Here is a 13,918-nt window from a genome sequence, read left to right on the forward strand (position 1 = left end):
AGGTGAGAAGGCAAATTTATCGTGATTCACAAATCATCATAGACTTTGACATATGAAATTAGTCCTCATATTTTCAAAATAACCCGCTTGTAGTCTAGATGATAGTTTAAAGATTACAACTGTCGTTGTTGTAAACATGCAGATTTGCCATTACACTGCTGTCGCATTCCCCATTTGATGCTTGTAACTTGTTTGTCTGTCTTGTGTTACCTTGTGTTTTATGTTAGAAGACATTTACAAAAGACATTTCAATCTCAGTGGGGTTTCCCTGGTTAAATAAAGGTTAAATATTTTGAAAAAGATGGAACTGCAGTAGTTAACAGTATGTAAACAGCAAAGATAGAGATCTTACATTCATTACGAAGGTATCTTCTGTGTTCTACATAGCACGCATATTTAATTAACAATTCCTTAGCTATTAAGCTAGCTAACTAGCAAACAATACAGCAAAAGCTCATGAACAGTGTCAGTAACCTTGCCACAGATGAATCGCATTATTGCAGGAACTGTAAGTAGATTATGAGGCAACTCTTGTACTGTATATTAACCAATGAAACAAACAATACGAAATGCCTCCACGTTAAATGTAGAGGGCAATTTTATTCTGAAATGATCAGACTACTTATTAATTAGCCTACATTAACCAAAATTAGACAATGATAATAACAGCACATGGTCACCACATAAACAACTGTACATTAAATTAAAATGTATAACTTGCTTCTCCCTGAAAGACAATAATCATTATACAGGTGTGTAAAAATAACTTAAACGATATAGCCATAATAGGCCAGCAAACACAACATAGGCTAACATTAACACACGTTTCCTCTTCTCTCCTTCTTCTATTAGTCACATGCTTTTCAGATGCAGGGCCCAAAGAAGAAAAGGGCCAGGTCCAGAAATGTCCCAAACACTTTTTAGAATAACAAATTCAGGTAAACAAGCAAGGGCAGAAGTAACCGTAGACACAGATTGCCAATGCATTATAGCAATAACTGAGCATGATATTTTAAAGGTGAAAATCCTGCATATTATGCTATTACAATTTACTTAAAGATGCAGTTCTTTCCAATGACCATGCAATTCAGAGCTACAGTCTGTATTTAATATACAACAATTTCAACTGTAGTAACTATTTTTGAATCCAGCCTTATAAGTAATAAGTACAAATGCAGCATAATTGTCTTTATTTTACATTTGTTTTGTGAATCATTCTAATTATAAAATTATAATTATAATGAATTTTAGTATGAAAAAATTATGAAAATAATATAATTGATTATATATACAATTATTATATTATACCCATCAGAGCTCTAAATTAAAGCATGCATCTTTTTTCGAAAATGTTTCCAAAAATGATATTCGACCAGGCTGTCAATAAATAGTGAAAGCCTCTAAACATCACAGGAGAACTTCCAAGATACGTGCCAAGGTATTTCAAGTTTTGCAACAACAACATGTGCCCCCCTGAGGAAAATAACCGGCCGACAACAGGACAGGCAGAGCTGCTGCAATCAGGGACAGGAACCGAAGAGGAATGCGAACGGTTTTAAAACCGCAACAAACAAAGCGAGACCGTTCTAGTGAAGGCGACCGGGTTGAATTTCAACACGCAAAAAAAAAAAAATCAGCAACCGAGACTGAGAGATTCGTGTTTGTGTCACGACAATTCCCCAGGGCAGGAGACAAAAATATAACAAGCTCCGCTTGGATCGCAAGACAGAGGAATCATCACAGCAGAACACAAAAGCGCAGCCTTACCGATGGCCTCTTAGACACACAATGAAGGAGCATCCTGAATCGCAGCCTGTGGTGGACAGTTGGGCGCTCAACAAATCTGGGTGGGGGGAGAAAAAGAGCTCGGCGCTGGTATTCTCCCTCAAATAATCCCGGCTTTGGACATCACGCGGTGTTCCCAAACCTGCGCGCAAAACGCATCCTGCTGCCTGATTCGGGGATCCATAACTGCGCACGTTCGGAGGTAGGCGCTAACATCTGCGCAGTGACTTACTGAATTCACATGCTTGATCAGAGAGGCAGGGGTTTTTCCAATCCCGATTTCCAGCCTCTGTTCCATATCGGTCTGTCTGTGTCTCGCTGACTCATCTCTTAATGAGTCCAGTTACCTATTAAAATGCATGTAGAAAGAAGCCATGTGCATCTCCGTGTAATTATTTTGCCAATAACTAAAAATAGGAAAGTGTGTTTTATCAGGATTCGGGAGATTCCGGTTTTCTTTTTTCTTTCACATCTGAGGAATCTGCTCACACTCTCACATCATTTTTAAGAATAAATGATGTAAATAGCGGCGAGGCTTTGGTGTTTTTGCTCCCATGGTACAGAAGGAGCTCTCGGGGGAGACCTGTGAGGAGCCAGTGAGCGCAGTGGAAATCCAGTGAAATCAAAGATGAGGCATACTGCAGCACCAGGAAGCTAATCCACTGCGGTACTAAATCTACATACTTCCACAGCCTTTGCAATTTGGGCACTGTGCGGCAGTGACCCATCTCTGGTCCTTCACCGTATCCTCATAAATTCTGGGGGACTGATTCTCCATTTCTATTTCTCAGGCTTGGTAATCGTTCAAAAACTGCCTTGATTGTAAAAGCAGACAAGCACACAAAATGCTGTCTCTCTGATAATCAGGTTGAATTAAGTGTTATCATTCCTCCTAGCGTGAAGTATGAGAATTTCAGTGGTGCATTTGCTTCTCTCCCAGTGGACTAATGCAGTGCACCAATATCTCCAATCTCTCAATAGGTTTGTACTGGAGCAAGGTATATGTTTACTGTGTCACTGCGTGGCTGCGGATATCTGCAAGCCGTGAAATTAAAAGCAATAAAAACCCAAGACAGACGGACACACAGCAGCTTCTTAATATAAAATGACAACAGAAATGTTTTTGATGATTGAAATTCTAGCCTCTTACATACAGGACAGAATAAAGTAGTTTCAGGACTTTCATTGTAGGTTTTATATGATTTATTTAATTCCTTATAGAACTATTTAATTTAGTCCTATGTGTTACATTTGAGCTGGGGTACAAGTTGGGGAATTTCTTGTCTGTTTTTATTTTATTTATATATATATATATATATATATATATTTCTTTTAAAGATCCGTGGATCTAAAGTACACTACCCCTTCTGTGGACAATACAGTTTCCCACTTACTCATATTTGTGTAAAGTTCAAATTAAGGATGTGCAATTGCTAAGCCTGAAGTGTTTTTTCAAACGTTGCAGAGGTGACCTTGAAACATAAAGCAAAAACAAACCGCAGGAGCTAGACAGGACCCGGCATCAGACGTCTTTAAAACAGGAAGCACAGTACTGCCAACCCTAACACTAACCTGAACATTTGTATGATAAACAGCTTCACAATGAAAATAAATGCCTGACAAGGATGAAAAGAATTTCTACATGGAAACACTGGTGTAATGTCTAAGGAGAACATTTTTATTTTCCTACTGAGCAGCTCAAAGCCCTTATAAACCAGTCATGCTATGAAATATCGGTGAAAACATAACTCACTGTCTGCTAACACCCGATTCTACTAATCAACTGGCAGAGTTTTTGCTAAAGACCTTGCAGAATCAGGTGTGTTACTGCTTGGTTGAAAAAAAAGTCTGCATCCACACCGGCCCTTTCTGGACAAGACTGAGGACGCCTGATTTGATACCACTGGAACCCAATCCTCTACATCCAAAAAAAATTCAATCATGAGAAGAGGTGAAGCCTGCACTGGTTTTCAGGAAAGCACTCAAATGTCACCTGTGCATAAAAGCCAACTGACACTTTTTCAATGCTGGCCCAAGTAAAATTTTTCATTGGAAACCACAATAAAAACTTTGTATTCAAATTATAATTATTGATGTTTTCAATATGGAGTTATCCTCAAATGTGCACTGAAAATTCAAATATTAAAAAGAGAAACTGACAGTTGTGATGTGTAGTAATTCATTTTTAATTGTCATTTAAATTTATTATTTATGTGAAATAAACAATTTATTTATTAATTGAAAAATGTTGTATGAAAAGTTCTACATAAATAAAGTTGTTTTTATTTAGCCAGATAGCCTTCAGTAGACTGAAACAGTGGATAAACATTGAAAAGTACTGTACTGATCTCTCCAGGACTGGGACATCTTTAATCCCTGAGAAGGACTGAGAGCTATCTGTGCTTGAGAAGCTACAACATTTCCCTCAGTGACCTGACATTTTATCTGAGGAACTGAGAACAAGGAAGCAAACTACATTTGCTAGATCTCTCATGTAACTAACATTTAGATTTTAACAAACGTGAAACAAAACACATTTCTCACAAGGAGAAGTATTTTCCGTGATACATAAAATTTCTGTACCATGTTAGTACAGATTATTAGTAAAAATAACATTACATTTGATGTTTTAGCATTTAACACAAGCTCTTATCAACACTTGCAAGGCTTACATTCTTGAACACATAATCCATTTATACAGTTGGATATTTACTGAAACAATTCAGGTTAAGTACCTTGCTCAAGGGTACAATAGCAGTGCTGCACCTGGGAATAGAACCTGCAACCTCCGTAATTTGTAAGAACAGCTCCTTAACCATTATGCTAAAATTCAGCACCTACTGCTCTTAACTGAAGAGGTCTCGATACCAACACTGCTAATGAAATGCATTCTGATTCACCTCATTGCCAACCATTTTTTATATGAATTGAGTTTGCTTACTAAGTGGGGAGAGAGGAATGGTGTTTTTTGGTGAGTTTGCCAGAAGGCTGTGTATTCTAAAATTCAGAAGAACATACCACATTGTACACATCTTGGAACTCTCAAAATCCAGAGACTGAGGAAATATTAGCTTTTCTTGGGAAAAAAAAGTTATTGCTATTCTCTGCTGTATTATGAATCAGTTGTGTCACGCGCACGCAGACACTGGACTTCTGCCAAGTTTACTTTCCAATCATGACAAGTGTTTGGGCACCAGACACTAAGATTGTACTCCTGTCTGCCATAGAGAGCACAGGCCTGGAAGTGGTGGCTGTTTCACAGAGCGTCACACTGCGCTACACAGTCCATGTGACGAGGCTAAATGTGGGTGCCGTCAGCGGAGAGATGAAGCGAGAAATCTAACACCCTTCCCTAATATCACACCCCTTCCAAAAGAACCAAATAAACACACATCAAAAAAGATCATTTCATCTATCTGTCAAAGAACCTAAGCATTTACAGTTTAATTCCTTGGGTCAACCACCAGGTCATAGTCAGTATGTGTCAGGTTGAATCTTGCGAAAGATGTAGCTATAAGAAGTGCTAGCAAATGTGCTAGCATATCCTTTCTTTTCAGATGCTAAGGTGAATTTTACAAACAACGCAGTATTGAAGATGGTTAAAAAAAATTCACTCAATATAAAAACCCAGCTAAACCCAGTGGATATAAACCAGCCCAGACATCTTAGTCATAGCATTCCAGCTGGCCAGTTCCTTAGATTTAGGTGAAACTGCAGCAGCACATTTTCCAAACTGAAAGCAAGGTCAGGAGAAATGTCTGAGGGATTCACAGATAGCATTTTGATGACTGACTGCTACAGCCTTTTCGTTCAGCTAGTCTTGCCCCTGAAGTTTTTTCAGGTGAAAGGTTCCTTCATATTTTAAGCTCCCTTCAGTCATGCAACTTCAAAAACAATATGATTGAGAAACAGCGAAATGCAAATTAATTTCCTTTTACATGTGCCTTCACATTATGTATGCTTAGGACAAGTCAAACAGCCTCTAGTCTAATTTTCTAATCCAAATGACTTCAAAAACCTATTCATATAGGAAGAGGGCACAGGTTTGCAGATGTTAAACCACCCCGCAGTCTTTCCTTTCCACACAAAGTAACCCACAAATGTAAAATTTGGTTAAATTTGTCGTTTAAATAATTTGCTTTGAAAACAAGCATACAGCGGTCATTCTGAGCATGTGCAGGAGGGAGGAAAGGCCTGGAAACACTCACGATGTTGATGTGCAGCTCTTCAGACGCAGGTCTCATTAGTCTTCTCCCACTGGCGCTCGCGCGGTTGTCACGAAGCCGAACCACGTCTGACCGGAGAGGGGCCTCAGCTGGGGAAGTAATGGGCAAACCGAATCACACACCTGGGCACCTGCAGACCTCGGTGGCCTGTATTACACGCCACGATTTCAAGGGACACATAACAATTTCCTTCACATTTCGCTCACAAAGCTTAGCTAATATATTCAACTAGAGCAGTTTAACATGAACTTCCCATGTTAATTCATTTATGTGCTTTGCATAATAGACACTCATAATTATTACGTATAAGATTTAGAAGCTTATCCGGTGCAGAGGGGACAAATTTGCTCATGGTAAACTCACGGTTTATTTGCCACTGTAAGTCTGCATTTATCACTTCATTAAAAGGGCTACCAGCTCATACCGTGCTGATGGTTCAGTGAGCTGTGATGTAAGCACAGCTTCTACAAAGCTGGTATGGGCCAGCTCCCGACGCTTGCATCTTACCTCTGGTTATTACACGCTGTTGCCTCAGCATGTTGACTGCACTTTATTCAGCCTCTGCCTGTGAGAAACTCCGTATGTGTAACTGTTCTCGTTTGGAGAATCCGTGAGCCTGACTCTGTAGGTGTGCGTGTGTGAGAGTAAGGGTGTGTATCTGTGTGTGTGGGTGTGTGTCCACGTGCATGTGCGAGTGTGTGTCTCTCTGTATGTGTTTATGAAAAGGCATACAAAGCCTCATAATGTTGGCAAAAAGGCAATTTTTTTTTGATTTGGCTCTGTAGTCCAACATTTTAGATTTGCAATCAAACAATTCACATACGGTTAAAGTGCAGATACTCAGCTTTTATTAAAGGGTATTTTTAAACATTTAGGTTTCACCACATATAAATTACACCACTTTTTATATACAGTCCCTCCATTTCAAGGCACCATAATGATTGAGACCTATGTCATGTAAATGAAAGTAGTCTTGTTTAGTACTTTGTCAGATATCCTTTGCATGCAATGACTGCTGGAAGTCCACGACCCACAGACATGCCCATCTTCTCTGGTGATGCTCTGCCAGGCCTGCAACGCAGCCATCTTCAGCTTCTGCTGGGATGCTAGATGCTTTATGTTTTCTCTGCAGCATATGGAATTCATGTTCAGTTGGATTCAGAACGGGTGTCTGACATGGCCTGTCAAGAATTTTCCTGTTTTTTACTTTGAAAAACTCCTTCGTTGCTTTAGCAGTATGTTTGGGATCATTGTCTTGCTGTATGATGAAACGCCATCCAGGAAGTTTGGAGGCATTTCCTTACTGGAGCACATAAAATGTTTCGGTACACTTTAAAATTATTTTTGCTGCTGCTATCAGCAGTTACATCACCCGTGAAGAAAGTAATCCAGTACCTGTGGCAGCCATACATGCCCAAACCATTTCACAGATAAGGTGGTACGCTTTGGATCTTGGTGTCTAAGCTTTGCTCTTTGCCATCACTCCAATACAAGTGAATATTGGTTTCATCTGTCCACAAAACCTCTCTAAACTCTGCAGGCTCTTTTAGGTACTGCTTAGTAAACTGTAACTTGGCAATCCAGGCACTGCCACATCCATGCCTGCTTCCTGAACACTGTTTCTGATCTCTCAAACAGGTGTTCGGCAGGTTTTTTCTATTATGGTGAGAATTCTCTAGGCCTCAACTGTGGAGGTCTTCCTTGGCCTACCAGGCCCTTTGCGATTACTGAGCTCACCAGTGCTCTCTTTCTTCTTAATGGTGTTCCAAACAGTTGATTTTGGTAAGCATAAGGTTTAGCCAAGGTCTCTTTGACTTTCATTGGTACAACTGGTCCTCATGTTGACAAATGCCAATAACAAACTCCAAAGGCAAACAAAACCCTAGAATCTGAAAGACTAGATACTGAAAGCTCTCTTATACTTGCACTAAGGAGGCAACTTAACACACCTGACTAATGAGAAGCACATGTGAAGCCATTTCTCGGTATGTGCTCCCGGTCTCTGCCCCACACTGTGGAGACGAACATACCTTTAAGCACCTGGGCTAATTAGTTAACGCAACCCAGGTGCGCCTGCTCTCTCCACCAGCCGGCATTGCCAAGATCAATCCGGTTCACCGCTGGACCGAATGCCACAATACCCTTTAATAAAAGCTGAGGAACTGCACTTTAACCACATGTGAATTGTTTGATTACAAATCTAAAATTGTGGAGCCAAATTAAGAAAAACAAAAATGTCCTTGTCTCAAACATTATGGAGGGCACTGTATGTGTATACATGTGTGCATGTCAGTATAGGCATGTTTGCTCATGTGCCTGCGTACACGTATGTATGCGTGTGCTCGTGTGCGCATGTACCCGTCAGCAAGCGTCTCCAGCTTGTGTCGTCCGCTCCAGAGGGGCTGATCTGGGGCAGCGGGAGGGAACAGCAGCGCTGGAGAGCAGCTTTCAAAAGAGGGTCCCGTGGGGAGACGTCCGGGGGGCGGGAGAGAGGCTAAAAGAATCACCACATGAAATTACAATTTATCCTTTATCAAAATAACAGCCGTGTGGATGGGTACTTTCCCCACCATATTACACTAATGCAGAGCATGAGCATGATGCAAATGCAGAAGTACTTTTCTATAGCCTACTACATGAACGGATCCTTGTCTTATGCATTAAATACGTAAAAATAACAACTAATTATTGCCTCAGAGAAATAGACCCAATGTACACTGTCTGGATACAGTAGTGTTCATAAGAACCTTTGCGGTAGCTGTGTTCATGTAGGCTATTTAAGGTGTAAGACAAAAATATCATTAATATTTTCTCATAAATCCTAAAAATCCTGTCTTCCTAAAACATTTTCATATTTACACTCAAAATAAGGTTTGTGAGTTCCTTCTGTATGTAAAAGATTAATGAATTTCCCCAAAGGCAACAGTGTTATTGTCATGTCAAGGTCATTTTCCAAATGCAAATGCAAAGATATTTATGTGTTGCAGTCACATGATACATTTTTTTCAAACATCCAATGCACAAGGACAAAATTTTCCACAGCAATCCGATTTTATCAGGTGCAACGTCCGAACTACCAGCATATAGCAGAACATTCACAAACAACAAGGTTTAAAGACAAGATAAGAATTAAAAATTGCCCTGAAGTGTAATACATGCCACCCCTCTTGCACATCTTATCTTAGAACAGACACAGTTGGTGTCTGTCTCGCCATTGAAATCAGACACTACAGATTATTGATTCTTTGCCAGGCAACGCTATGCTTGTGTGATAATATGAGTCAGCGGCGGCAGTTCAGTTTAAGACAATCTTGTGGGAGAGCACTCACAGGCAATAAGCAGAATGAGAGACACAAAAACTTCCTCACAACACCAATACTGCATCAACACTGCCACATTACCATAATGTCACAACAACAACATCGCCATGTCATCTGCATCTACAAGAAGTGGAATGTACCATGGTATTTAAAACAATCAGAATTTTTATTTCTGGTTTATTATTACACTTATTATTTTAAAGCACATTATTAAAAGCCTTAACAGTACCAAAGCAATACGCCACATAACAATATGTTTAATGTAGAGTACACATAAATAAATGGTGGCTATTGTCTCATTTGTGGGTCATTCATAAATATCTTAAAGGACTGGATCAGTGGTTCTCATACTTGGTCCTGGGGGACCACTGTGTATACTGGTTTTCATTACAACCTCAACAATTTCAGAAGCTGTTCATTTTTCTTAATTAGGTGCTTTTCATGTTTTAGAGCTGGGGTCCCCAGTCTCATCCAGAAAGGGCCAGTGTGGGTGCACATACCTGAATCTACCAATCAAGGTGCTTAGCAAAGACTCTAGATGTTGATTAGTAGAATCGGGTGCGTGCACCCACACAAATTAACAGCTTGAGTAAAGCGTGGGAGGCACTGGCTGCACTGAGCGCATGGAACTGCAGCACTTCCAGTGACCACACGGCAGCAGAATGAGGCAGGCAGCCTGACCTCGCGGGCAGCAGATGCAAAAGATTCGTCCCTGGAGACAGAACCTCCAGCAAGGGCAGACTGAAGCATCCATGGAGCCCTTTCGGCCATGACTTGGCTCGCGTGCCGGGGCCTGGCATTTCCATGACGGCAAGTCGTCATCGTCATGTTAGTCAGTTGAGGCGAAGGTGCCATGGGCCCAGCATCACAGCACAGACTAAGGCTGGGTTTCAGCTGGACCTTTAAAATCAATGGCTGTCACCCACACCCTTATGTATATATATGGACAGAGACCATTCCGTGCTTTTATTTGCTGTTAGTGACACCGACTGATGATATTCACATATAGAACAAAGGCTCTACACTGTCTTCATTTGTGTGTGAAGATTGTGCAAATGATTAAAAATGCAAATTAGTTTCCGGCTTGATGTTAACATCCTTTAATTTACAGTTCAAGCTGTCCCGCTGTCCTGTACATTACAACCGATTGTGTAGCGCAAATGCAGGGCCGTGTGTTCCAAAATTAAACCTGACAAGGTGCATTCTGCCAGAACTCAGCTGGCTGAACATGGTTAGCATCTTTTATGAGGAACATCTAGGTCATTTCACCATCCCTGAACAGTTGGTCTATTAATTATGGCAATCTATGTAACAAACGAGTGTAGGGCTGATTGGCTGACAACACTGAATAGACAAGATGGGCGCCCTTCGTGTAAGTTTTAGTGTACGATGAATGCAAATTTGGGCAAACCAGATATTGGTCACTCACTATAGCTTAGGGAGGCAGTTACATACATAGCCTATATCTTATTTCGGATTAATTTCTTTTGGCTGCTCAGAAGATTTTCTCAGGAAATTTCAGTTTTTCAGGATTCTTTCTGTATTTATTCCAAGACTTGGAATACTACTACATGATTCAAACAATAACCCTAGTACTAACAAACTATCTGTACCAGTCAATGTGTCAGAAAATGCATTCAAATCTGTACCACTTCCATTAAAAAATTCCTTTTACAATGCAATACCTGTGCATTTTCGATATTCGGACACATGGACACACCTGCAGGCTAAAATTAATGGTTTGTTTTACAGTTGCAGTAAACACACTATATCTCTGAAGTCCTGAAGTAACCTTGTATATCTGGATTCTGGATTACCCAATGTCATCTGGACACCAGGGTATTACGCTACAGATAACAGTTTGGCAATGAAAGCAATAAATGGCAATGCCTGCACAATGATGATAAAGCATGTTTCTTAAGAAATCAATCTAATATTACAGAAATTAATTTTCCAATACCCCTTAGCCAACCTAATAAGCAAGTTTTGCAATAGCATGTCCCCGCCGTTTAAAAAATAATTAATTCTAAAAGGTACTGCCAGCCATGTATGATGGCATTGTTTAATTGGTGTGTCTTTGTTAGAAAAGGTGCAGGTCAAGCTAGTAACACGGAGTCTGGAAGCAGTGTTAGCAAGCATTGTCAGCGCAACTGTTCTGATCAATGAATTGTGGTTGTGCTTCGGAGCTATAGAATGCACAGTAGCTCTGAAGCACAATAATTAGCCTATTTCTCTGTAAAGGCAGATTGTGGAGAAATGTGAATTGTTCATAGTCTTTATTATCAAGACACACACCCCTAGAAGTAATCTTATTCCAGTCTTGAAAGTATTGCAGTACTTTCTGGTGTTCTGAAAAGGAAAAAATGATTAGCCTACTTAGATTAAATATTGTCTTACCTTCAGTGCCGTCTCAAAACTATGAGAATTTGTGTCTTTTTGCAATTGAGTTGCTTTAATTTCCACACTTCTTTTCCCACCATCATCTTGTTTCTGCTCAGAGGAAACTGAGCCAGAGTCCACGTCATTTCCTAAATCACACACTTCCTCAGGAGGGCAAATATCCTCCTGAGTTCCTATCTCTTGAAAACCTCCGCTCTCTGAGTTTTCATGCCCAATGTCATTCTCTATGGAGGCCACAGAATTGTGCGGTGAAAATGTTGAAAATTCTGTTCCAGTAGATGGACACCTGTTAAGTTCACCATTGGGGCTGGGTGGTTCTGGACAAGATTTCCATGATTTCAGAACTACACGAGGAGAGCTGACTCCCATTAGACTGGTGGGTGAAAGAGCCTCACACAAGCCTGAATCTGAGGACACCAGAGACAGTGGGATGGGAGACCCGGTTTTGCCTGCGTTCTCGGAGTTTAAAGATATGCTGTGAGCAAAAACACCCGACCTCTCAGATCTAGGAGAGCCCAAAGGAGAATGCTCTCCTTCGGGTGGGGAGAAAGACCGGGAGGAGTTTCTCCACTTTCTGGCTGTTTCGGCCACGTTGCTGAAAAATCGAAAAATGCCTCCAAAATGGCCGCCTTTATTATCCGTGACAGTTGGTTTCGAAGTGGGGGTATAATCTTTGACACATTCAAAGTCAGCAGAGGCACAGTCTGAGTCAATTGTTTTGTCAAATGTGTGAAAATCTGAGTCGGAACTCTTCTCCAGATTTTGGGAACTTCCTTTTCCCATAAATGAGATTTTTCTTAGGTAACTCCACATGTCCGCCCCTTTGGACTTTCTCCCACTGTGCGGGGTCTTCGGACAGTCCCTGAGGTAGTGTTCCTCATGTCCACTCAAGTTATTACAGTTTGAAAAGTTGGAGTGGTCCTTCTGTGTGTATGACAAGCTTTCCTGCGATTTGCAGCCATTTTGTTTGCTTGACAAGTCTCTGGGCACATTGTCCAAGGTACTTATAGAATCTATTTCCTCAAAGGTGTAGTCAAAATCTTTGGTGCATCCAGCATAAGAATGCCTCTTCACTCTGTTCTTGAGCAGGTTTTGTTGCATGTAAATGTGGGCAGATTCAACCCTGCAGAAAGGCTCTTCCTCAGGACCCTCCTCAAGAGAATTGCTTGGCTTAGCACCGGAGAGTTTTGCCAGTTTCCCTTTGAAGACAGAAGGGGACTTCAACTTCTTAAGAGACCTCACTTTGCCCATAAAGGATAGTTTTGGCACAGAGGCCTCACCTGGCAGAATCAAAGAATGTGGCCGTCTCTCACACCCAGAAGGCGGTTTCCTCCTGTTGAGGATTCTCCAGATTCCCGTTTTCTTTGACCGTCGGGTGAAGTCCACCTTCTCCCTGGGGAGACGCAGGCCGGGGCCGCCCCCTTCCACAGGGTCCGGGATCCGCATGATCCTGGTCTCCTTCTCCACCTCAGAGGATGCATCGAACACTCTGTTCGCAAAGCCATTGGCATCTTTGAGGTCGGAGATCATGCTGTTCATGTCATCCATCCTCTCATCTTGGACTGTCAGTCAGTTACTTTGACCAGCACCATGGTTTTCCATTCGCCAGATAATCTGAAAGTAAAATAAGAATCATTCATTTTCTCCAATTTTTTATGAACACCTAGAGAGAATTATCCCCATATAGGCTAATCAGTTTGTAATTTAGCAAAGTAACAGTTTTCTAATTAAACCATTTCTAATTAAACACGAGGCGTTTTATTATATTGGCTATATCCTAAGCTAAGCTGCCCATACAATACCCAAGGACATTCAGCATTCGAAAAAAAATTCATCAGGGTGTGGGAAAAACACAAATCTCTGCTTGCTGGTATGTGGATAGCCTACCATTTTGCCCACAAAAAGGTACCGTGTTTTCATGTTGCACTGCTGTTCGGTTTTATTGGTGCTTACATTTTGCTAGCTAGCTAAAGAAAAATATATGATAATGGTTGTTATGAATTTGCTTTGTGAATGAACAGGATATTAAAAAGAATTAATTTTGAATTTATAAATGATATGATCATAACACAGTATCAAGTTCACGATACAATATTCTCACAGTACGATACTCCATTTAAAAAATATTTGGAATGAACGAATGAAATATTTTGTAACACTGTGACAAGCCTACCACCGTGCGAGCAA

General features: G+C 40.7%; 1 protein-coding gene across 5 annotated transcripts in view; it reads right to left on the reverse strand.

Annotated features, from left to right (window-relative positions):
* The window catches only part of arhgef9a (Cdc42 guanine nucleotide exchange factor (GEF) 9a), an 89,544-nt gene that overhangs the window by 68,004 nt on the left and 7,622 nt on the right, over window positions 1-13,918 (reverse strand). For 4 of the 5 annotated variants that reach the window (XM_035432382.1, XM_035432383.1, XM_035432381.1 and 1 more), the window contains exons 3-5: window positions 11,729-13,345; window positions 8,370-8,505; window positions 5,994-6,100 (exon numbers count right to left, since the gene is read on the reverse strand). In XM_035432382.1, the coding sequence (XP_035288273.1) occupies window positions 5,994-6,100; window positions 8,370-8,505; window positions 11,729-13,279 (1,794 nt within the window). In that variant the 5' untranslated portion in view covers window positions 13,280-13,345. Of the gene's footprint in view, window positions 1-1,767; window positions 2,024-5,993; window positions 6,101-8,369; window positions 8,506-11,728; window positions 13,346-13,918 lie in introns of those variants that run through there. The other variant, XM_035432385.1, reaches the window with a different exon arrangement.

This window comes from Anguilla anguilla, chromosome 9 (assembly GCF_013347855.1).
Source record: "Anguilla anguilla isolate fAngAng1 chromosome 9, fAngAng1.pri, whole genome shotgun sequence".
In the NCBI taxonomy this organism is placed as follows: Eukaryota; Metazoa; Chordata; class Actinopteri; order Anguilliformes; family Anguillidae; genus Anguilla; species Anguilla anguilla.